The sequence below is a fragment of the Leopardus geoffroyi genome, chromosome C1 (genome assembly GCF_018350155.1).
Source record: "Leopardus geoffroyi isolate Oge1 chromosome C1, O.geoffroyi_Oge1_pat1.0, whole genome shotgun sequence".
NCBI classification, from domain to species: domain Eukaryota; kingdom Metazoa; phylum Chordata; class Mammalia; order Carnivora; family Felidae; genus Leopardus; species Leopardus geoffroyi.
This window is the reverse complement of record NC_059328.1, coordinates 158,695,124-158,721,075: the sequence shown is the minus strand read 5'-3', so window position 1 is coordinate 158,721,075 and position 25,952 is coordinate 158,695,124. Positions and strand designations below refer to the sequence as shown.

The following is a 25,952-nucleotide window of genomic DNA, read 5'->3' as shown; positions in this document are numbered from 1 at the left end:
GTTTCCGATTCTGTGTCTCCCTCTCTCTCTGCCCCTCCCCCGTTCATGCTCTGTCTCTCTCTGTCTCAAAAAAAATAAAATAAACGTTGGAAAAAAAAAAATTAAAAAAAAAAAAAAAAAATCCACACACAAGAAACAGGGATAAGTAACTTACCTGATAGAGACTTCAAAGTAATGGTCATAAAGATGCTCACTGATCTCAGGAGAAGAATGGATGAACACGGAACTTCAGCAAAGAGATGGAGAATGTAAGAATGTACATGGAACTGAAGAATATAATAACTGAAAGATATACTACAGGAATTCAACAGCAGAGTAGATGAAGCAGAAGAAAAGATTAGTGACTTGGACCAGGGCAATAGAACTCACTCAAACAGAGCAGCAAGAAAAAAAAAAAAAGATAATTTGAGGGGCCTATGGGACAACATCAAGTGGAACAATGTTCACATAATAGGTGTCCTGTTAGGAGAAGATAAGGGAGAAAGGGATAGAAAACCTATCTGAAGAAATTATGGCTGAAAGCTTCACTTATCTGGGGAAAGAAACAGACATTCAGATCTAGGAAGCCCAGAGAGTTCTGAATGAGATGAACTCAAAGAGAGTCACATCAAGACACATTATAATTATGTCAAAGGTTAAAGAGAGAATCTTAAAAGCAGCAGGAGAAAAACAACTTGTTATGTATAAGGGACCCCCTGGCCCCCAGACTTTAATCAAGTTTTTCAGCAGAAACTTTGCAGGCCAGAAGGGAGTGCTGAAAGCAAAAAACTTCCAACCAAGAATACTCTACTTGACAAGATTATCCTTCAGAATTGAAGGAGAGAAAAAGTTTTCCAGACAAGCAAAAACTGGACAAGTTCATCACTACTAAACTGGGCTTATAAGACACGTTAAAGGGACTTCTTTAAGCCAAAAAGAAAGGCCAACTGGTAACAAGAAAACGTATGAAAGTAAAAGTCTTTCTGGTAAAGGTAAGTATATATTAGGGGTAGTGGACTAATCACTTATTTTAGTATGAAGGTTAAAAGGCAAAAGTAGTAAAAATAAGTATAACTACAACAATTAGTTAAAGGATATACAAAATTAAAAGATGTAAAATGTGGCATCAAAAACATAAACTGTGGGAAGGAGAAAATACAGTTTTAGAATGCATTCAAACATAACTTGCTATCAACTTAAATAAACTGGGATGTGCATAAGCTAACATATGTAAGCCTCAGGAAAACACAAAGCAAAAACCTATGATAGATATACAAAAGATCATGAGAATGGAATCTAAACACTAAAGGAAGGCATCAAACTACAAGGGAAGAGAGCAAGAGGAAAAAGGAGCAGAGAACTACAAAACAACCAGAATACAGTTAACAAAATGACAATGAGCATATACCATCTATAACCACTTTAAACATAAATGGACTGACACCCACTTCTCGCTCTCTTGCCTCAGCATGGCTGCTTTAGGTGTGTGGAGGCTGCACAGCAGTGTGGTGGGTTAGGTGGGCGGCCAATGGTGACTCCAGTGAGTGCGGGTCTGGGGGGAACTGGGGAACCAGAAGCTCGGTTGAATCCTCATGGAACTGTTTTTCTCCACCCAGGCAGGGCCTGGCTACCAACCCCTCTGGCTACAGACCCTTTACAGAGTTTCCAGACTGATCTTACACAGATGGCCGCCCTGTACCTCCAATGAAAGGCTAGCTTCGAAGAAAAGCCCAAAGGGAGATGTTTGCAAGATGAGTTGCACTACTATCACAGAAAATGGATGCTGGATTACAGTCATGGCAGCTTAGACAGCAGGAGAAGTTGCAGGAAGAAGAAAGGAGGCAGAAAAAGGCTCTTAAAACCCAAAGGGGCTCTACTGCAGAACCCACAACTAAGTCAATAAGTAGCAATTGCTGTCTCCCTTCACCAGCCTCTCTCTGGTTTTCTTTTCTTCTCCTCCTCCTCCTTCTTCTTTTAAATGTTTGTGTTTTTTTTTTTTTTTTTGAGAGAGAAAGCACGAGCAGAGGAGGGGCAGTGAGAGGGGGCCAGAGGATCTGAAGCAGGCTCTATGCTGTGGGGCTTCAAGTCACGAACTATGAGATCATGACCTGACCTGGATTTCTTTTCTATCATCTATATGCCTCATCCTAGCCAGAAGAGAGCCTTCCTATTCCCCATCTGTCTTCATAAGAGTTTGGATACCAGGAAGAATGGGTTGTAAGATCACTGCCTTGAGGGGTTGGCTCAGTACACTTTCCCTGGCTCCATTCCAGTTCAGCAGAATCTTGTTCTGGGATGCTTACCCCTTTTGCAGACCATAGGACTGGCCAAACTATGAACAGTAGCTACTCTGCGAACATGAAAAAGGGGCAACAGTTTTTCTGGCTTTAGCTAGGCATTCAAGCCTTTAACAGCCCATACACAGCTCAGGCTGTGTGCAGTTATTCATTTAATAAATGTTTGATGAAAAGGGCAACCCCTCCCCCCAAATGGACTAAATTCTTCAATCAAAAGATAGGGAGTGACTGAATGGATAAAAAGCAAGACCCATCTATATGCTGCCTATAAGAGACTCACCTTAGATGTAATGACACACAGGTTGAAAGTGAAGAGATGGAAAAAGATGTTTTATGTGAATGGAAACCAAAAGTAAGCTGGGGTAGCTATACATATATCAGACAAAATAGACTTAAACCAGATTGTAATAAAAGAAAAAGGTGGGCATTACATAATGATAAAAGGGTCAATCTAGCAGGAAGAGACAACATTTGTAAATATTTATGCACCCAATATAGATGCATCTAAAAGTATAAAGCAATATTAACAGACCTAAAGAGAGAAATTGACAATAAGACAATGATAGTAAGGGCCTTTAATATCACTCTTACATCAAGGAATAGATCATCCAGACAAATAATAAGGAAACATTAGCCTTAAAATACATTAGACCAGATGGATTTAGATATATACAAAACATTTTACCAAAAACCAGCAGAATATACATTCTTAAGTGTATGTGGAACATTCTCCAGAACAGATAATATGTTTAGCCACAAAACAAGTCTCAATAAATTTTGGAAGATTGAAGCCCTATCAAGCATCTTTTCAGACCACAATGGTATGACATTGGAAATCAATCACAAAAAACTGGAAAAATTACAAATATGTGGAGATTTGACAACATGCCACCAGACAACCAATTGATGAATTAAAAAATGAAAAAAATAACCTTGAGATAAATGAAAATTAAAATACAGCTTTCCAAAATCTGTGGGATGTAGCAAAAGCAGTTTTAACAAGGAAGTTCATAATACTACACACCTACTTCAAGAAACAAGTGCCTGGCTGCCTGCGTGGCTCAGTCCGTTAAGTGTCTGACTCTGGTTTTCGGCTCAGGTCATGATCTCACAGTTTGTGAGTTCAAGCCCCACGTAAGGCTCTGCACTGATAAACCTGCTGGGGATTATCTGTCTCCCTCTCTCTGCCTCTCTCTCTCTCAAAAATAAACGAAAACAAACATTTATAAAAATAGAATGAATAAATATATTTGCATCTATTAGAAAGGAAACAAGTAAAATCTCAAATAAATAATCTAACTTTATACTTAAAGGAACTAGAAAACAAGGAACAAATGAAGCCCAAAGCTAGTAGAAGGAAGGCAATAGCAAAAGTCAGAAGAAATAAATGCAATAGAGACTAAAGAGACAATAGAAAAGACCAATAAAACTAAGAGCTGGTTTTTTGAAAAGATAAAGTTGATAAACCTTTAGCTAGATTTACTAAGAAAAAAAGGCTTAAATAATGGAATCAGATGAAAGAAGGAACATTAAAACTGATACTAAAATAATGCAAAGGCTAATAAGGGACTATGATAACTGTATACCAACAAATTGGACAATTAGAAGAAATGGATAAATTTCTAGAAATAATCTTATAATACTAAATCATGAAGTAATAGAAAATCTGAATAGACCAATTACTAGCAAGGAGATTGAGTCAGTAATCAAAAAACTCCCAACAATTAAAAGTCCAGGACCAGACAGCTTTAGTGGTGAATTCTAGCAAACATTCAAAGAAGATTTAATACCTATTCTTCTCAAACTCTCTCAAAAAATTGAAGAGGAGGGAACACTTCCAAACTCATTTTACAAGGCCACCATTGCTCTGATACCAAAATCAGACAAGGGCACCATAAAAGAAGAAAATTATAAGTCAGTATGAACATAAATGAACATAGATGTAAAAATCCTCAACAAAATATTAGCAAACCAAAATCAACAATACATTAAAAAAGTCATATGCCATGGTCAAGTGGGATTTATTCCAAGGATGCAAAGATGGTTCAACATCTGCAAATCAATGTGATATGCCGCATTAACAAAATGGAGGATAAAAAATTATATGATCATCTCAATAGATGCAGGAAAAGCATTTGACAAAATTCAACATTGATTTATGGTTAAAAAAAAAAAAACTCAACAAAGAAGGTATAGAGGGAATGTCCCTCATCATAATAAAGGCCATAAATGACATGCCCACAGCTAAGATCATACTCAATGATAGAAAGCTGAAAAATTTCCCCCTAAGATCATGCCCACTCTTAGCACTTTTATTCAGTATAGTATTGGAAGTCCGAGTCAGAGCAATTAGGCAAGAAAAAGAAAAGGCGTCCAAATTGGAAAGAAAGAAGTAAAGCTGTCACCTTTGCAGATGACATGATTTTGTATAAAGAAAACCCCAAAGACAACAACAAAAACCTGTGGGAACTAATAAATTCAGTAAAGTTATAGGATACAAAATCAACATATAAAATATCTGTTGCACTTTTGTACACTAACAGCATACAATTAGAAAACAAAATTTAGAGGACACTCCCATTTATATTTGCTTCAAAAGGAATTAAATACCTAGGAATAAATGTAAACAATGATGTGAAAGACTTGTACACTGAAAACTAAGACATTGGTGAAAGAAATCAAAGAAGACACCAATAAATTGAAAGATAATTCCATGGTCATAGATTGGAAAAATTTATATTGTCAAAATGTCTATATTACACAAAACCACATATAGAGTCAACGCAACCCTATCAAAATTCCAACGGGATTTTTCACAGAAATGAACAAACAATCCTAAAATTTGTATGGAATCACAAAAGATCCCTACCAGCCAAAACAGTCTGGAGAACAAAAAGAGTAGGCATCATGCACCCTGATTTCAAATCATATTAGAAACCTGTAGTAATCAAAACAGTATGTTATTGGCATAAAAACAGACAGATCAATGGAACAGAATAGAGAGCCCAGAAATAAACCTGTGCACATATGGTCAATTAATTTACAACAAGAATATACAATGGGGAAAGGACAGTCTCTTCAATAAATGGTGCTGGGAAAACTGAACAGCCACATACAAAAGAATGAAACTGGACCACTATCTTACACCATACACAAAAATAAGCTCAAAGTGGAATAAACACTTGACTACAAGACCAAATGGCATAAAACTCTTGGAAGAAAACATAGGCAGTAAGCTCCTTGAAATTGCTCTTAGTGATATTTTTTTTGGATCTCATTCCAAGGGCAATGGCAATAAAAGAAAAATAACCAAGGAGACAACGTTAAAAAGCTTTTGCACAGTGAAGAAAATCATCAACAAAATGAAAAGGCAACCTACTGAATGGGAGAAGATATTTGCGAATCATACAACTGAATAAGGGTTAATATCCAAAATATAGAAAGAACTACAGTTAAATAACATCAACAACACAACACAAATCTGATTAAAATATGGGCAAGGAGCTGAATAGATCTTTTTCCAAAGAAGACATACAGATGGCCAATGGGCATATGAAACTGTGCTCAGCATCAGTAATCATTGGAAATGCAAATCAAAAGCACTACGAAGTATATCACACCTGTCGAAACGGCCATTATCAAAAAGACAAAAAAGTAACAAGTCTTGGCGAGGATGTGGGGCAAAGGGAACCCTCTTACACTATTGGTGGGAATGTAAATCAGTACAGCCACCATGGAAAACATTATGGATATTCTACAAAAACTAAAAATAGAGCCACCATATGATCCAATAAATCCACTTCTGGGTATTTATCCAAAGAAAATAAAAACACTAATCAAAGATATATGCACCCTTATGTTCATTGCAGCATTATTTACAATATTCAAGATATGGAAATAACCACAGGGTCCATTAATGGATGAGTAGATAAAGAAAATGTAGTGTATATATACAATGGAATATTACTCAGCCATAAAAAAAGAATGAAATCTTGTCATTTGTAAGCACATGGATGGACCTTGTGGATATTAGGCCAACTGAAATAAGCCAGAGAAAGACAAATGTCATATAATTTCATTTATATATGGGAATCTAAAAACAGATGAGCAGACAAAACAAAACTTATAAGTGCAGACAATAGATTGGTGGTTGCCAGAGGGGAGGAGAGTTGGAGGGTGGGCAAAATGGGAGAAGATGGGCAAGAGTTACAAACTTCCAGTCACAAAATAAGTAAGTCATGGGGTTGTGATGTACAGCATGGTGACCATAGTCAACAATATTATATTACATATTATGTAACTTTATATGGTGGCAGGAGGAAATTAGACTTATTGGGGTACTCATTTTACAGTGTATATAAATAACAATTCATCATATTGTATACCTGAAACTAATATAATGTTGTATGTCAGTTATACCTTGATAAAAAATAAAAGCCATGGAACACAACACAAATGTATGGAGGTTAAATAACATGACACTAACAATGAATGGGTCAACTCTGAAACCAAATGAAAAGTCAACAATTACATGGAAACAAATGTAAATGAAAAAACCAAGTTACGAAAGTCTTGGGGATGCAGCAAAGTGGTTCTAAGAGGGAAGTTTATAGTAATACAGGCCTCAAGAAGCAAGAAAAGTCTTAAATAAACAACCTCACTTTACACCTAAAGGAGCTAGAAAAACCCAAAGAAACAAAACAAAACCCAAACTGAGCAAAAGGAAGGAGATAATTCAGATTAGAGCAGAAATAAATGATACAGAAACTAAACAAACAAATAAAACAAACAATAGAACATATCAATAAAAGCAGGAGCTGGTTCTTTGAAAAGCTCAGCAATGGTAAACCTCTAGTCAGACTCATAAAAAAAAAAAAAAGATACAGAGAGAGAGAACCCAAATAAAATTACTAATGAAAGAGAAGAAATAACAACCAACACCCACAGAAATACAATTTGTAACAGAGGGTTGCCTGGGTGGCTCAGTTCGCTAAGCATCCAACTCTTGGTTTTGGCTCCGGTCATGATCTCACAGTTTGTGGGTTCAAGCCCCACGTTGAGCTCTGTGCTGGAGGTCTGGAGCCTGCTTGGGATTCTTTTTCCCTCTCGCCTGCTCTCATATGCACTGTCTCTCAAAATAAATAAACAACAACAAAAAAAAAACCCACAAACAATTGTAACAATATTATGAAAACCTATATGCCAACAAATTGGATAACCTGGAAGAAATGGATAAACTCTTAAAAACATATAAGCTACCAAAGCTAAAGCAGGAGGAAATAGAAAATTTGAACAGACCAGTTACCAGCAATGTGAATCAGTAATCAACAAACTCCCCCAAATCAAAAGTCCATTACCGAATGACTTCATAGGCGAATTCTACCAAACATTTAAAGAAGAGTTATTATCTTTTCTCAAACTACTCCAGAGAATAGAAGGAAAACTTCCAAATTTATTCTGTGAGACCAGTGTCACCCTATACCAAGACCGGATAAAGACACTGCAAAAAAAAGCGAACTACAGGCCCATATGTCTCATGAATACAGATGCAAAAATCCTCAGTGAAATATTAGCAAACTGAATTCAACAATACATTAAAAAAAATTATACATCACAATCAACTGGGATTTATCCATGGGATGCAAAGGTGGTTTAATATTTTAAAAATAATGTCATACTTCACATCAATAAAAGAAAGAATAAAAACCATATGATTGTTTCATTAGATGCAGAAAAAGCATTTGACAGAGTACAACATCCATTCGTGATAAAAAGCCTCTGCAAATTAGGTCTAGAGGGAACATAGCTCTACATAATGAAGACCTTATATGAATAACTCACAGCCAACATCATACTTAGTGGTGAAAAACTGAGAGCTTTTCCTCTAAGGTCAGGAACAAGACAAGAATGTCCACTCTCACCACTTTTATTTAACATAGTACTGGAAGTTCTAGCCATAGCAATTAGACAACATAAAGAAATAAAAGACATTCAAATTGTAAGGAAGGAGTAAAACTCTCAATATTTGCAGATGACATGATACTGGACATAGAAAATCCTAAATACTCCACCACAAAACTACCAGAACCGATAAATGAATTCAGTAAAGTCGCAGGATACAAAATCATGTGCAGAAATCTGTTGCATTTCTATACACTAATTATGAAGCAGCCGTTAGTGAAATTAAGAAAACAATCCCATTTACAGTTGCACCCAAGCCAATAAAATATCTCAGAATAGACTTAACCAAAGAGGTTAAAGACTTTACTCTGAAAACTATAAAACATTGGTGAAAGAAATTCAAAATGATGCAAAGAAATGGAAAGACATTTCATGCTCATGGGTAAGAAGAACAAATATTGTTAAAGTGTCTATACTACCCAAAGCAATCTACAGATTTAATGCAATCCCTATTAAGTACCAATAGCATTTTTCATGGAACTAGAACAAACAATCCTAAAGTTTGTATGGAACTACAAAACAAAACTGGAGGTATCACAATTCCAAATTTCAAGTTATATTACAAAGCAGTAGTAATTAAAACACTATGGTACTGGCATGAAACTAGGCACATAGATAAATGCAATAGAACAGAAAATCCAGAAATAAATTCACAATTATATGGTCAATTAATCTTCAACAAAGGAGGAATGAATATACAATGGGAAACAGATAATCTCTTCAACAAATGATGTTGGGAAAATTGGACAGCCACATGCAAAAGAATGAAATTGGCTTACTGTCTCTCCCCATACACCAAACTAAATGCAATGCATTAAAAACCTAAACGTGAGGCCTGAAGCCATACAAATCCTTGAAGAGAGCACAAGCAGTAATTTCTCTGACGTTGGCCACAGCAACATTTTTCTAGATACATCTCCTAAGACAAGGGAAATAAAAGCAAAAATAAACTATTGGGACTACATAAAAACAAAAATTTTTCTTCATAGCAAAGGAAACAACAAAACTAAAAGGCAACCTACTGAATTGGAGAAGATTTTTGCAAATGACATATCCAATAAAGGGTTAGTATCCAAAATATATAAAGAACTGATACAACTCAACACCCAAAGAACAAATAATCTAATTAAAAAATGGGCAAAGGACATGAACATATATTTCTACAAAGAAGACATCCAGATGGTCAACAGACACATGAAACGATGCTCAACATCACTCATCAGGGAAATGGCAAATCAAAAACTACAATGAGATAACACCTCACATGTGTCAGACTGGCTAAAATCAACTACACAAGAAACAACAGGTGTTGTTGAAGATGTGGAGAAAAGGGAATCCTCTTGCACTTTTGGTAGGAATGTAAACTTATGCAGCCACTGTGGAAAACAGTATGGAGGTTCCTCAAAAAATAAAAAAATAGAATGGCCCTTTGATCCAGTAATTGCACTACTGGGTATTTACCCCAAAATACAAAAACACTAATTCAAAGGCATACATGCACCTGAATGTTTATAGCAGCATTATTTACAATAGCCAAACTATGGAAGCAGCCCAAGTGTCCATCAAGAGATGAATGGTAAAAAAGATGTGGTGTGTGTATATATACAATGGAATATTATTCAATCACAAAAAATAATGAAATCTTACCATTTGCCACAGCATTGATGGAGTTAGAGAGTATAATGCTAAGTGAAATAGTCAGAGAAAGACAAATACCATATGATCTATCTTGTATATGGAATTTAAGAAACAAAACAAATGAGCAAAGGAAAAAAAAAAAAAAAAAAAGACAAACCAAGAAACAGACTGTTAACCAGGGAAACAAACAGGTGGTTGCCAGAAGGGAGGTGAGTGGGGGGATGGCTGAAATAGGTAATGGAGATTAAAAAGTAAAAAACAAAACAAAACCAAAAAGCTCTTAGGAGAACAACTCTCCTAAACCAATCAGAAACCTACAGCAGAAAGGAAAGAATTGACTAAAATACAGAAGAAACAATATATTTATCTGTAGACAGAGGAGCAGGCTTTTCACTGGTTATTAATTATTATCATCCCATCTCATGCCCTTTAGCATATTGCTTCTTAAAACATAAACCGTGATAAAATCTTACAATTGTGGTTATGTATGGATGAGCTCTAGTGGGCCTTTGTTATATGGGCTGGATTAGGTTAAACAGGATCGAACAGCTCTTTGGGTCGAGAAACTCTACATTCATTTACTGCATTGTGCTCTTAGTAGATCTCATGACCTAAACCCATTGTCTTCTCATCCTCCATTTTTGCATTCTCTTTATCTGCAATATCTTTTATTGAGAATAAGGAAAATAATATTATTTCTATTATGAGCAGTATAAACTACTAGATCTTTAGGGTTAAATTTGGTTTTTCTATTAAACAGTTAAATTACAAATGTACTATTGTACTTCCAAGTCAATTAGACTTAAATTTTTTTTTCATTTCAAAATAGCTTAGAAGATTTTATTCTATATGTTTTTATATTTAGCAATACTTTTATTTTTGCATGATAATATATGAAAAGTTTTAAAGCTAATTTGTATTCCACATATAGAGTTTTTAATAGTATCATAAAATACATATTAACTTATGATTTTTATAGTCTGTAGCCTATGATGTTAATTTTTTGTTACATTAGTTGTTAATGATTTTGCTAAAATATTTATAAATGTTATATGAATATAATTCATAATGATTCAAATAGGATGTATTGTTACGGATTAGCACTATATGATGGATCATACCAAGGGTAAACAGCATGTATTTGAAATTCAAATTTATAATCTATTGTGGAAGATTTTAAACATTTATAAAACTAGAGACATTAGTATAATGAACTCCCATGTACCCATCATCCAGCTTCAACAACTACCAACATAAAGCAGTCTTGTTTTATCTAGGTCACCTCCCATTTTCTCCCTACCCCTCAGTATAGTTTAAATTGTATCATTTCATCTGTAAATACTTTAGTATGTATTTCTGAGAGATGAACTCTCTTTTAAAAATATATATAAGGGGCGCCTGGGTGGCACAGTCGGTTAAGCGTCCGACTTCAGCCAGGTCACGATCTCGCGGTCCGTGAGTTCGAGCCCCGCGTCGGGCTCTGGGCTGATGGCTCAGAGCCTGGAGCCTGTTTCCTATTCTGTGTCTCCCTCTCTTTCTGCCCCTCCCCCGTTCATGCTCTGTCTCTCTCTGTCCCAAAAATAAATAAATGTTGGGAAATAAATAAATAAATAAATAAATATATAATCGCTGGGCACTTGAGTGGCTTAGTTGGTTAAATGTCCAACTCTTGATCTCAGCTCAGGTCTTGATCTCAAGGTTGTGAGTTTAAGCCTTATGTTGGGCTTCATGCTGGGCATGAAGCCTACTTAATAAAAAAAAAAGAGTGAAAAATAAGAGTAAAAAAATTGAAATCTAGATATAATCATTAATAAAAATATATATAAAAACAATAGCATCATCACTATGAAAAATAAATAATAATTCCTTAATATCACCTAATACCTGGTCTGTGTTCAGATTTGCTTGATTGCTCTATAAAGGTCTTTTTATAGACAATTTGTTTAAGTCAGTATCCAAACAAGATTCACACATTATATTTGGTTGCTTTGTCTCAAGTCTCTCTCTCTCTCTCATTTTGTGAGTAAGCATTAGATTGAAGAGTATCATCATATTACAGTAATCAGAAGTGTACAGCTTGATGAATTTTCACATACTGATCACTTCTGTGTAATATTAGCAAGATCATAAATAGAACATCACTAGTTGCCCAGAAGTTCCCTTCATGTTTTCTCCAGGCACATCCCCCTACCATGAGGATAACTGTTATGTTGACTTTTATTTATTATTTTAAATGTTTATTTATTTATTTTGAGAGAGAGAGAGAGAGAGAGAAAGGCAGAGAGAGGGAGAGAGAGAATCCCAAGCAGGCTCTGATGTCAGTGCAGAGCCCAATGCGGAGATTGATCTAACAAACCAAGATCATGACCTGACCCAAAAGAGTTGGACGCCCAACTGGCTGAGCCACCCAGGCGTCCCTGTCTTGACTTTTAATACCATAAATTAGTTTTGTTTTTATAGGAATGGAAGCCTATAGTATATTCTCTTATGTCTAGTTCAGTTTGCTTAATATGCTTTAAGGAGTCCCTCATGATGTTGCATGATTCAGTCATTTGTTCTTTTTTTATTGCTGTGTAGTATTTTATGAATATGTACAATTTATCTGTTGTACTTTTGATAAATATTTAGATTGTTTGCAGTTTTTTACTCTTACATATTGTGCTGCTGTGGACTTTCTTCTGCTTGTCTTAGTGAAGTCAGAGTCTTGTTTTTTTTTTTTTTTTCCCAAGAGTCTTAAAATCTGTAACAACTTTTCTTTCCTCTCTTTTGTCTTGCCATTCACTTCTTGAAGAAATAGGATTATTTTTCCTATAGAAAAATTCTGGAGTTTTTTACAGCATGGTTGTAGCAGTGGTTGTTTTGTTACTGTTCAGCCTTGTGTTGAAATTGTTCTGTCACCTCAAAAAATTAATAAGTGATTCAAATAATTTTGTGATTTTTCCCTTTTAAAAATATTCCAAAGGTATCTGACTTTTTAATTGTTACTTTTATAATAATAAATAATCAACATTTTAGAAACATTCCTTTTATATTCATAATGTGTTAGTAGTATATTAGTACTTTTGATTGCTTTTTATTTTATAACTGTGTATCGTGTTTTAAGTGAAAGTAAATAGTAATGATCTCCTTTGTATATTTCTTTTCATAGGTTTGATATTAATATGCTATCAAAATTTTCCTTTTGCCTAGCAAATCAACATTTATATTTCAGTCCATTAATGGGAAAAATAGCTGATATTGTGCACAGGAAACTGGAAACCATAGAGGACTTAAGGTAAATTTATTTTAGGTAAATATGTGTTTGGAGAGGTTCTGGGCTTTGGATACATATACACTTAGATTGCCACTTCTTACCTATGTGACTTTAATCTCTTGAAACTTTAGTATCCTTATCTATAAAATAGTACTACTGGGGCACCTGGGTGGCTTAGTCAGCTAAGTGTCTGACTTCGGCTCAGGTCACGATCTCGTGGTTTGTGAGTTCGAGCCCTGTGTTGAGCTCTGTGCTGACAGCTTGGAGCCTGGAGCCTGCTTCAGCCTGCCTCTCCCCTGCTCACCCTCTGTCTCTCTCTCAAAAATAAATAAACATTTAAAAAATTAAAAAAAAAAATAGTACTACCTTGCATCTACTTTGCAATGTTGCTGTGGGAAAGTGTAAACATGATATTGTTTACACATGTAAAATGTAACATGATATTGTTGAGATCTGTGAAAGATTTGAGATTTTACTTTACTTGCAAGCTAACAAGTTTGCCTGCCCTCAATGATCTCATTTAACCTTAATTACCTTCCCAAAGACCCTGTCTCCAAATACAGTTACATTGGAGCTTAGGACTTTAATATATGGAGCTTGGGGGAGGACACAGTTCAGTCTATAGCATACATCAGTGTCCATAGCAGCATTAGTTCGAATAGTCAAAAGGTAGAAATAACCTAAATGTCCATTTGATTGATGAATGGACAGTCAAAATGTGGTATATACCTACAATGGGATATTATTTAGCCTTAAAAAGGAAGGAAATTCTGACACATGCTACAACATGGATGACATTATACTGAGTGAAATAAGCCAGACACAAGAGGACAAATATTATGATTCCACTTATATGAACTCCTAAAGTAGTCAAATTCATAAAAATATAAAGTAGAATGGTTATTGCTAAGGGCTGGCGGGGGTGAAGAATTGAGAGTTACTGTTCAAATGGCCAAGGAGTTTTAGTTTGAGAAGATGAAAAAGTCCTATAGGTAGGTGGTGGTAATAGTTGCATAACAATGTGAAAATATTTATTATCACTGAATGGTATGATTAAAAATGTTTAAAATGGTAGGGGCACCTGGCTGGTTCAGTTGGTTAAGTGTCCAACTTCGGCTCAGCTCATGATCTCACCGTTTGTGGGTTCAAGCCCCACGTTGGGTTCTGTGCTGACAGCTCAGAGCCGGGAGCTTGTTTTGGATTCTGTGTCTCCCTCTCTCTCTGCCTCTCCTCTGCTTGTGCTCTGTCTCTCTCTCTCTCTCTCAAAAATAAACATTAAAATAATGGTGGTATATTTTACACCATTACAGTGGTATATTTTATGCTCTCTCTGTTTTCACGCCCATACACCAAAGTAGCTTGTAAAAGCCGAGACAATTAAAATCAGTGTAAATTTTTTTAAGTGTAAAAAATTCCTATAGACTCCACTGAGAATCTAGTCAAATCTTTGGACATTTCCCTACTCCAAACTACAATTACAAATAAATATACAGTTTTAAAAAATCATTTCAGGGGGTTTTATGGTTAAGTGAAATAGCAATGATAGGTTACTAATTAATGTTAGCATTAAACATTTGAGTAGGGAAGCCAGAGATTGTACAACTGAGTTTTTTAATTTAATATAAAAATTTTTATTTAAGTTTGTTTATATTAGAGAGAGAGAGACAGAGAGAGTGAATGGGGGAAGGGCAGAGAGAGAGGGAGAGGGAGAATCCCAAACCGGCTCCACACTGTCAGCACATAGCCCAGTGTGGGGCTTGAACTCACCAACTGTGAGATCATGACTAGAACCAAAACCAAGAGTCGGATGCTTAATGGACTGAGCCACCTAGGCGCCTCACAACTGGGTTTTTAAAATATATTTTATTGAAAATGTTGAAGAAATTTGGAAACAAAAATAAATGTAAATAATTTCCCTATCCTAATGATTGAGATCTTTTTATATTTACATTTTCATGTCTTTTCTGTAGATGTTTTCTAATGATCATCCCCAAACATTTGTTATATGTATTTTACATTTTGCATTCCTTATTCATTTTGGGTGCATTATGATGCTTTATATTTGTAGTTTTCTGATTTTTTTTTTTTTAAATCAGCTACACACCCAGCATAGAGCCCAATGTGGGGCTTGAACTCATGACCCTGAGATCAAGACCTGAGCTGAGATCAAGAGTTTGGATGCTTAACTGACTGAGCCACTCAGGCTCAGTTTTTGTATTGTGTAACACCTGCGTTTTGAAAGCAGGAACTTCACCTTTGTAATTTTGATGTCTTCCTTAATAACTGGAAGAGTTATGTTCCTTAAAAGTATTTTTTGGTGAAGAAATATTAAATGCTGCCAGAAGTTCAGTACTTACTGTCGTATATTGCTATCTGTCTAGCATGAGGCATTAAAAAATATGAAATAATTTATTAGTAAGAAACATTTTGCCAAGATTTTTTTTTAGTAAGATACAGATATACAGAGAAAGGGGCAACAAAGCGAAGTCTACTTCCAAAAATATAAAATGAGACTTTTAATGGTGCATTCATAGGCAATTGGTCCAAAGTGATTTCTGAGTGAATTTTACTGAAATATTTTCCTTCTAGGCAGTTATCTATAGAATGAGATATTATACACACTCAACAAAAGATATTATTTTGATGTATTTTTTTTGTTTTAAATCTAAAGGCATTTAATTACTAGATGTGTGTTCAAGTCCCATAAGTAAAGGAAAAATTTTGTGGTATAAAACCTGTAATATTTTAACTAGTTCTCTTCCATATCTAATCATTTAGTCTTAGAATTGTTTTTTATTCTTAAATAATGTAAAAATCTTTGCATTTGTTTCCTTTTTAGGTCCTTGTCTATATTGATGGTCAACATATCTTCTTTAATATCACAACATTTTCAAGACCAATTAGTGAACAAAACAGAACATCTTTTTGATACCATAGATTCTTCCCAGGTCAACGTTGCAAGAAGAATAGTAAAATTTCTTCGAAATATTAAATATAGTTATTACCCACTATTAGAAAGGTGTAATACAGTATTTTTAAGCAATATGAACCACCTTGATTTGGACTCCATCAGTAAAATACTTAGTCTATACCACTCTCTACAGTTTCATAGTTTTGAATTTGTTCAAATGGCTAAAAAGAGGCTAACTGAAATGATTTCTCTGTTCAATCACCCTCATAGCTTTGTAAAACTGTTTGTAGCATTGGGACCCATGGCAGGACCTGAAGAAAAGGAACAGTAAGTTTGGCTAAAAATGCTTTGTTTTTCTTGTTGAGACTCTATGGGGCCTTGCAAGCTTAGCCCTCCTTGCAGTTCTAGAAGGCACAGACGTCACCCCCATGCAGTCCTGGAAGGGAGAATGATCTCTTATGTCTGCTCCTTGATGCTTTCTCTGAATGTTCTAATTTACATCTCTACTGCTAAATTCTACTGCTAGTCTACTGCTAAATTCTGAGAAAGGGCCAATGACTTCCTGGTGGTGGCGAACCCAAAGGATGAGGGAGATGGATATTCTCTGTGGAGAATGCCGCTTAAGTGCTTTTATTCTCCCTTCCTGGGCCATTTGATAGGCTTTACACACAGGTATAAGACTCTCCCACCCCCAGTATAGGGTGTGGAATATTCAGAATTATATTAATGCTAACAATGGACCATTCTGTGCTTTGTGATCCTCACATTTGTCATCAAAGGCATTTCTTAAGCACCTTGGTAAGTGTTCCCTTGCTAGGTTGGAGTGAATTTTATCTATCTCCTATCTTTAAAAAATTTCCAGTTTTGCCTGACACTGATGTAGATAGGACTATTTCAGATATAAAGATGAGCAAACATTAAGTTAATGAATGATTACTAGGTATGAGCCAAGAGATAAGTATGATTAGTAGGTTCAGTTAAGCAGGGGTTCCAGGAGTTGCATAATAGAGGTATCTGCATCATTATTACTCTGTTAGCAAAGGACACACAGGGAGAGTTTTAATTTTAAGAGTCCTGTGAATTATATGAAGACATTTAAGACATTTTAAGAGACTGTATGAAGATGGGAACAAGATGATTACTTAAAAAGCTTTTTAAGTATTTTATTTTTTAATTATTTATTTTTGGTCACTAAGTATTGTTGGAATCTCATATTCTAAAGCGGTACAGAAGTTGAATTTAACTGGGTCCCTGCCTTCAAGCAGTTTATATTCCAATTGGAAGGATAGAAATGTATATATAATTGAATTGCATAAATACCACGATACTGCAATATAGTTATGAATAAGTACTCAAATTAGTGATTATAGATAGTAGATAGGAAAATGGAAGAAAAATATAGAGACAATAAATGACTGGGCAAAGCTTTGAGGAGAAGCTGGATTTGAAAATGTTTGATAAGGTTGATGAAAAGGATGGTGTAGAGCTATCCAATATGAATAATTCTAAATTCTAAAAGATACAGTTATATATAGATAGTTGTATTAGTGTACAATTTTGGATGGTTTCAAAATGGATCATCTTTGTAAATTTTCAGTTTATAGTGTCACAGCAAGTATTTAGTAGGTAAGATTTCCGTTAATATGCAGGTATATTGACTTCCTGATCAGATCTTACTCAATTTAGAATAATTGGGATATTGTTAGAATGCCAATTTTTAGTTCTTTAGCTCTATAGTCCTGAATTTCACTGGATTATTGTATTTTATAATCATTATAACTTTTATCTTATTTGAAAATCAATTTAAAAACCTTTTGTCTGTATTTTTTAAGAGACAGTTTAAGATTAGATTGTACTGAAGCCTAATTCCTTTGATGAAAACAGTATATTTTTCTTTATTCAATTATATTTATATTATCCCCTATTAGGTGGGGAGAAAATTGGAATTATATATAGAATTCAGTTTTTGTTTATATTTTTTTGTTACCTCAGAACTGTTATTTTTAAAAAAACACAAAACTTTCATAGGCTTCATCAGTTATTCAACATAAAAATATTTTTCTTTTCTTCTAGACTTAAATCAACTATATTATTAATGTCAGAGGAGCTAACCAGCCAGCAAGCCTTGGCAGTGATGGGAGCAATGGAAGAGATGGAAAGCAGAAATTCACATCTGAATAAAAAGTAGTCTTTCCTGAAATTCATGGCCTTATCTTTAGTTGTCATTCATAAGTAACTATTTTTTTTTTGAGGATGCCTTATTTTTTTTCTATAATTTAGCTGTTGGTTTTGAAGAAATAAGGAATTAACACTTAAGGCATTGTTTATTAAATAGCTTGTTTTTTAAGGTAGAGATTTTTAAATTGTCTATAGTATTTTTCACTTCATTTGCTGCTATTGTTATTCTCAAGCCAGAACATTTTAGTCTTGGAAAGTGGAGGGCATCTATGTGAACTTGATTTGTTTCATACCACAGTTGTTACCTTGAAATCATACCTCCATATATTGTCTTTCTTTTACTTGAAATTTAAGAAGAAAAAAAATACATAGTTCAGATATATACTTAATGTTTTATTATCAATTATATGTTCCTTTTTAAAGTATTCCTTATGCCCTATTTCTTGGCGCATTTCTCATTGTTTTTAATCAGTTCCATTAGAGGGCCAGTGGATTTAAGGAAGAGAATTAAATCAGTTTTGCTAATTGTTAGTAAATCCTGATAAAGATTTCTTTTGGGGGAAGATGTGGAATTTGATGGCTGTTTTCTGAGTTCTTTTTAATTTAGAAAGTGAAACTTTATGCTTTTCCCTCCTATTATTATTTTTTAAATATTTATTTATTTATTTTGAGAGAGAGAGAGAGAGAGAGAGAGAGAGAATTCTCACACAAGAAGTAGGGAAAGGGCAGAGAGAGAAGGAGTCAGTGTAGAGCCGGCATGGGGCTCAAACTCACGAACCACGACATCATGACTAGAGCCGAAATCGAGTCAGATGCTTAACTGAGCAATCAAGGCGCCCTCCTCCTCTTACTATTAATAATTAAATATTATTTCACTCACACTTCATTGATAGCTCTTATATCATTCTATTTTGTTGTTTACATTTCTGTCACCTTCTTGAGACAGCTGTTCAAGAACAGAAAACCTTATTTTATTCATTCCTCTAAAGCAGTGTATGTCTGGCATGAAAGAGCTCCTCAGTAAATGTTTAATAAATAAGTGAATGAATTTTTAATATATTTTATCATTCTTTTTAGAATGGCTTCAATTCTGCATAAACATTTGGATAACTATAAACCGATAGAGTTATTGAAGATAACTCGAGCACTGATTTTTCTCCATTTTCAAAATAAAGAGCTTTTTGTGAAACTCAGAGAATTACTGCATAGGTAAGGTTAAAATCAAAGTGTTTATTTATTTTATAATCTAGACTCAACATCTGTTTTGCTTGATTACGTAGAGAGTTGGAACTTTTGGAGGCAGAATTAAGTGGCTTATTATTTAAAATGTTAACGCACTTGTCTCCTCCAATACCCATTTTGCAAGTGCTTATGCTTGGTATATTTTGAAATGAAGCCAGTAGGGCGAGGAGTTCCCTAGGACATGAATAACGGCAAAAGCCAAGGCATTTTCCTTTCATGCAGGAATAGAATAACTACGAAAAATTGGAGCTGCCCAACAAGGCAAAACTCCATTTGGGAGCATTCATATTTAGGGGACTTCAGTCTGCTTACTTGCCTATTTTAAGGCGTGTTAGATTGTCTTACGACATTAAATTTTTTTAATTTCTACTTTTTAAAATAAGATACTAAGAATAATATTACTTACAAAAGCATTTTTGTATATAATTTAACATTTTCTGCTTTTCTATGGATATAACATTTGTATTTCAACTAGGAAGTTAGTTTTCCATTGATGTTTATGGAAATGGAGCCAAAATGGAGTTTTCCATTAAAATTTTTTTATTTTAATGATCAGAATAATGTCTTGAGTGAAACTAAAGCTAGATTAATCTTTTTCTCCTTCATTTTTCTATACTAGTTTGATTTAGTTTGATTTAGTTTGATTCCTGGAAGACCAGACATGGGATTCTATGCGATTAATCAAAAGACTGGCACGTAGTTCAAAATGATTTTTATTATAATAAAGGTATATGCTGTTAAGGTTAAGAAGGATTTGAACTGAAGAATAAGAGATGGCACTTTATCAGGTGAAAATTTAGCTTAATAGGTATGTTAGTAGAAAGTTCACTCTTTTCTTGAAGAAATAACTTCCTTCTTATCAAGGTATTAATATGCAGGATTATTGTTTCCTCACCCTTTTCACGTATAGCATGGACTTTTATTAGCCTCTGAATGAAGAATTTTATGTTCTAAATTTTCATAAACTGACCCAGGGACATGGTTTATTTGGTCTGCACGATGTTTTTTAAAAAGTTAAATTATAGAATACCGTTTGCCACTAGGTATGTTAACAGAAAAATAAGAGCAGAAGTGGGATCATACAAGGGGATTCCACTTTACTTGTGATGTTTTATTTCCTTTATAGAATGACTTGAAGCAAATATGACAATGTTAAAATTTAGTAACTCTGAGTAAGGATGGCCCTTATATGTCTCTGTAATTTAAAATTTTATCCAAACCCTAATTGGGAGATGTTGTATGAAAATCATAGGTGCTCACTTTCCCCTATTTCAGTGCAAGCAATATTAAGTAGATGTTAGAAGGAACACAATTTAATTGAACTATTCACATAGATGTTTATATAATAAGCTCCTGAAACCATTCAGAGAAGACAGGGAATTGATTTACTAGAATAATGTTGGCTTTTGGTGGCTTTTTTTTTTTTTTTTTTTTTTTACTATATTGAAATGTAATCATTACTCTGCTTCCCCTGTCTCCCAGATTAACTGCTACACTTAGTTCTAACTGCATGGATTAGTTTTGCCTATTTTGTGTCTGGCTTCTTTTGGCTCAATATTATGTTTATGAGATTTATCCATGTTTTTGTTGTATGGTATTCTCTTTGTAAGAATATAACAAAAATATTTTTATTCATTCTATAGGCGGTGGATATTTTGTTTCCAGTTTTTGGCTATTATGAATAGTGCTGTTATGAATATCCTCATACATATCTTTTAGTAGATATATGTATGCACTTCTGTAGATATTTACCAAGGATTGTAATTCTTGGTTCATAGATTAAATATATGTTCATCCTCAGTAGATCCTGGTAAATGGTTTTCTAGAGTATCTGTACCAGTTTATATTCCCACCAGCAGAATGTGAGCATTCCTATTCCACGTCCCTGCCAACACTTGTATATTTTTATTTTCTAATTTTAGCCATACTGGTGTGGGTATGTGGTGATATTGTAAGTGAACACACATGCACATGTAAGTTTTGGAATTTGAGGAACTATTTCCAGGAAAAACATCAAGTGGAGGTTGAAGAGATTGTATCTGTTGGGAGTTTACTTTTAGACAAGTATCACAAGGTTGGCAGATATTGAGAGTTCTATCTCCTAGGTCAATTCTGCAGACAGACAAAGTTTTTCCCTTTACATAAAAGGGTGTATTTATATTTTGTGGCTCTAAGAATAAAATATTCATTTAGTACTAATTGAGTACCTACTTTGTGTCAGGCCCTGGGCCAAACATTGTATAACAATTATTTTGGAAATTTTGGAAAATAGAAAAAAGTATAAAGAAGAAAATAAAAATCATTCCTAAACTCATTCATCCACTGACAACAGTTTGTGATATATATACATTTGTGATAATACTTACACATGTGTGTATAAAATTTTTTTTCCCTCCACTATAGATGCTGGAGAGGATGTGGAGAAACGGGAACCCTCTTGCACTGTTGGTGGGAATGCAAATTGGTGCAGCCACTCTGGAAAACAGGGTGGAGGTTCCTCAGAAAATTAAAAATAGACCTACCCTATGACCCAGCAATAGCACTGCTAGGAATTTACCCAAGGGATACAGGAGTACTGATGTATAGGGGCACTTGTACCCCAATGTTTATAGCAGCACTCTCAACAATAGCCAAGTTATGGAAAGAGCCTAAATGTCCATCAACTGATGAATGGATAAAGAAATTGTGGTTTATATACACAATGGAGTACTACATGGCAATGAGAAAGAACGAAATATGGCCCTTTGTAGCAACGTGGATGGAACTGGAGAGTGTGATGCTAAGTGCAATAAGCCATACAGAGAAAGACAGATACCATATGGTTTCACTCTTATGTGGATCCTGAGAAACTTAACAGAAACCCATGGGGGAGGGGAAGGAAAAAAAAAAAAAAGAGGTTAGAGTGGGAGAGAGCCAAAGCATAAGAGACTGTTAAAAACTGAGAACAAACTGAGGGTTGATGGGGGGTGGGAGGGAGGGAAGGGTGGGTGATGGGTATTGAGGAGGGCACCTTTTGGGATGAGCACTGGGTGTTGTATGGAAACCAATTTGACAATAAATTTCATATATTGAAAAAAAAATTTTTTGTCCCTTCTAGTTGAGATTAGTTTTGTATTCCCCACCGCCCCCCCCTTAACCTTACCCACTTAGCATTTTCTCACATCATTTAGAACTATTTGTAAATCTTTTTGATGACTGGATATTACCTATCATATGACTGTATCATAATTCACTTAAGTGTTCCCTCATTGAATATTTAGTTTTTAAATTTTAGCCATGTAAAAATATGATGAATTAACATAACACAAATCTTTGCTAGCATCTTATTTATTTTTCTTTCATAATCCTATATATTTAAAAATTTTTTTTAAAAATTTAATGTTTATTTATTATTGAGAGAGAGAGTGAGAGAGACAGAGAATGAATAGGGGAGGGGCAGAGAGAGAGGGAGACACATAATCCAAAGCAGGCTTCAGGCTCTTGAGCTGTCAGCCCAGAGCCCGATGCAGGGCTCGAACCCATGAACTGTGAGATCATGACTCAAGCCGAAGTTGGATGCTTAACCAACTGAGCCACCCAGGAGCCCCAAAATAGGTTCACATTTGCCCACATTTTAGTTTATTTTCTTAGTCTAGTTTCCTAGACAGGAATTGACCATGTCAAATGATATTGTTGCTTTTTAGGTTTAAAATGCCTGTGTTGATGCACCCTTTCTATCATTGACTATTATGATTATTTTAATGTGCTAATTTAATATTTTAAAAAGTAGCTCAACAACTTTGTTTTAATTTAGATTTGATTTTTTCTTCTAGTACGTCTAAGCCAAAAGAGTCTTTAAAAGTTCTCAGTTTTTTATTTGCGATTTAACAACTGCTGTCCTGGTAGCAAGACTCTTACTTTGGGGGTGAGACTGTTATCATGGGAATTTGGGGAAAAAGGAGTAGAAAATGGGGTCACTTGTATGTTCTGTGTTTTCTGTTTTTTTAAGGTTGGACTTCCTATATAGCAGAAGTGGGAAGGGGAACTAGTGTTACTGAGTGATCACAGTATGGCAGGGCCTGTGCTAGGTCATACCAGCTCCTGACAGGTCAGACCAAACTTTGAGCCCAAAATCTGTCACAAGCAACAGCACTGGAAACATTGTTCTGACACTGATCTTTGGTTTGCTAGGGACTATGATTTCATTTTTGCGTAAAATATTTGGGATGTGCCTTAGAAAATCTTAGGACTTCTCTTAGTAATCCTTTGTGGACCTGTCATCTTTGAATTTATCTAACCCTTCTTAAACTAACTTGTATTTTAAGCCTACCACATCTATTAATTATAATAATAATTATATATTCAGACTTTAAATATATTTCATTATTGTTGCTGATTTATTAATTTTGTTCTTTTCATTTTCTCCCCCTTCCTTTATAGTTATTTGAAAATTAGTGTTATACCTAGTGATATTTCCATCCTGGTCTATGCCCTTTCCATTCTTCCATCTCCTTACCTAGATGAAGTGGAGATATCTCGAATTGAAGCAGTTTTACCACAATGTGACCTAACTGACCTGAATAGTTTCGCCACATCTGTTTTAAGATGGATTCATTATGATCGCACATATCTGGATAATACTACTGGGAAACAGCTGAAACTACTTCAAAAACTAGATCACTATGGTCTTCAGAGACTACAGAAATGCACCAATTTGAATCTGTTATGGGAAGAACTTAAATCTTTAAAAGGAGACTGGTTTGCTGAGTCACTTCTTGAAGAAACGGTTGCTACTTTACACCGTTTGATGGATGAAATTAATTACAAAAATGTGGCTGAGATTGCATCTTTTCTTTCTAGAACTAACTACCTCAGTACTTTGCTACTTGATAGGATAGCTTCGGTGGTCCTTCAGCAGACTGAAAAGGTGAAATTGAGTTTTATGTAGTTGTCAGTTTCTAAAAGAATAAGTTCATTGTAAGTACTTTGAGAACTTAATTGGAATTTGAAGTTTAAAAATTAAATCCTAGTGTCTGGTGCCACAGTTTGTTCTTCCTCTAAAGTTTCTTCCTCCCGCAGTATAGATTTGGGGAGATTAGCAGTCATCTTTTGGTTCACTACAATGTTTTTAGGATCTGTAGTCAACTTTCATTGTCTAGAAGGAAATTCTTAATAGTAGTTGTATTAGGAAATGGAGTATGAATGATTTTTATTTTCTTTTTATTTTCTATAATCCTGTAATCTTACTTTTACTAAGAACGACTCCATTCAAAAGCCCAAATGTGAAAAATGAGAAAAATATAAGCTGTACACTGACTTGTGTATTCTTAAATTGTCAGTGTGTTTTCTTACAGATTTGTTTCTGGAACTTACTTGTAAAATGTTGCTTTTTGGATTATGTGAGAAGAAGCTCACTTATTAAAATCTCTTGTATATATCAGATAAGGCTTTTACTTACGAGACAATATTTCTCCCAAATTAAAATAAAAATCTGTTGTACCTAGCAGTCATTAAGTTTTGGATGAATGAGTGAATAATGAAATTAAAAAATGAATCAATGAAAGAAAAATAAATGCTAATGATTATAAACTAATTAGCTTCCTTAATTACGTTATATGATGGGTCTCTATAATGTGCTGATAGGATGGAAATTAGTGACACTATTTCCTATTCATTTTAATGACTAATGAATCCTGGAATAGGTTTTACACCTAACAAAATTAATTTGCATTTTATCTGATTAATTTTTTCCACGTTGATACTAGAGTTACTAGATACTAGTGGTAGGATTAAGTAGATTATAGCAGGGTGGACAAATTAATAAGTAGTGCTGCATTTATCATTTTACTGTAGGCATGTTCATTTAACTCTCAGCACGTTAGAAAAAGATTTCTACCCAAAATAATAATTAGGTTAAAATTTTGTTTTGTTTTACTGAAGTTTAAACTGTAACATTTTGTTGTGTTTATACAGATCCACCCTTTTGCGATCCTTCCTATTATTCTTCCATTTAGCATCTTGAACTATGATCCACCTCAAAGTGATGAATTTTTTGGAATTTGCGTTCAACACCTTAATTCTTACTTAAGTAGGTATATTGTTTGGCAGTACATTGAGTAAGTAGGTTGGAGGATACCATTGCCATTGTGGTAAGAGATATCCTTCATTTAAGGGGTAACCATAACAGCCATGAGTTCTAGACCTAAAAAAAAAGTTTGTACCCATTTTTGAAGCATTTTTATTATGAAAAAATGTCAAACTTGAAAAAATGGAAAGAATCAAAGAGCCCCTATATACTCAATGGGCAGATTTAGTAATTGTTAACATTTTATCATATTTGCTTTATTGTTTGTTTCTCTTGCTCTCTTACTTTTTTTCAGAGCCATTTCACAGTAAGTTGTGTTGTGACCCTTTACCCCTAATTGCTTCAGCATATACCTTCTAAGAATAATGACCTCTTCACCATAATACTGTTATCACATCTAAGAAAATGAGTAGTCCCTAATATCTAATA

The 25,952-nt window shown here is 34.5% G+C and overlaps 1 protein-coding gene and 1 pseudogene across 5 annotated transcripts in view; both read left to right on the top strand.

The window, feature by feature from the left end:
• The window catches only part of FASTKD1 (FAST kinase domains 1), a 47,529-nt gene that overhangs the window by 8,347 nt on the left and 13,230 nt on the right, over positions 1-25,952 (top strand). For 3 of the 5 annotated variants that reach the window (XM_045480116.1, XM_045480115.1, XM_045480117.1), the window contains exons 4-9: positions 13,024-13,149; positions 15,968-16,366; positions 18,113-18,223; positions 19,295-19,426; positions 23,879-24,365; positions 25,412-25,526. In XM_045480116.1, coding sequence (XP_045336072.1) covers positions 13,024-13,149; positions 15,968-16,366; positions 18,113-18,223; positions 19,295-19,426; positions 23,879-24,365; positions 25,412-25,526 — 1,370 coding nt within the window. The remainder of the gene's footprint in view (positions 1-13,023; positions 13,150-15,967; positions 16,367-18,112; positions 18,224-19,294; positions 19,427-23,878; positions 24,366-25,411; positions 25,527-25,952) is intronic. The other 2 variants (XM_045480118.1, XM_045480119.1) reach the window with 2 other exon arrangements.
• LOC123599045 lies at positions 122-1,905 on the top strand (annotated as a pseudogene).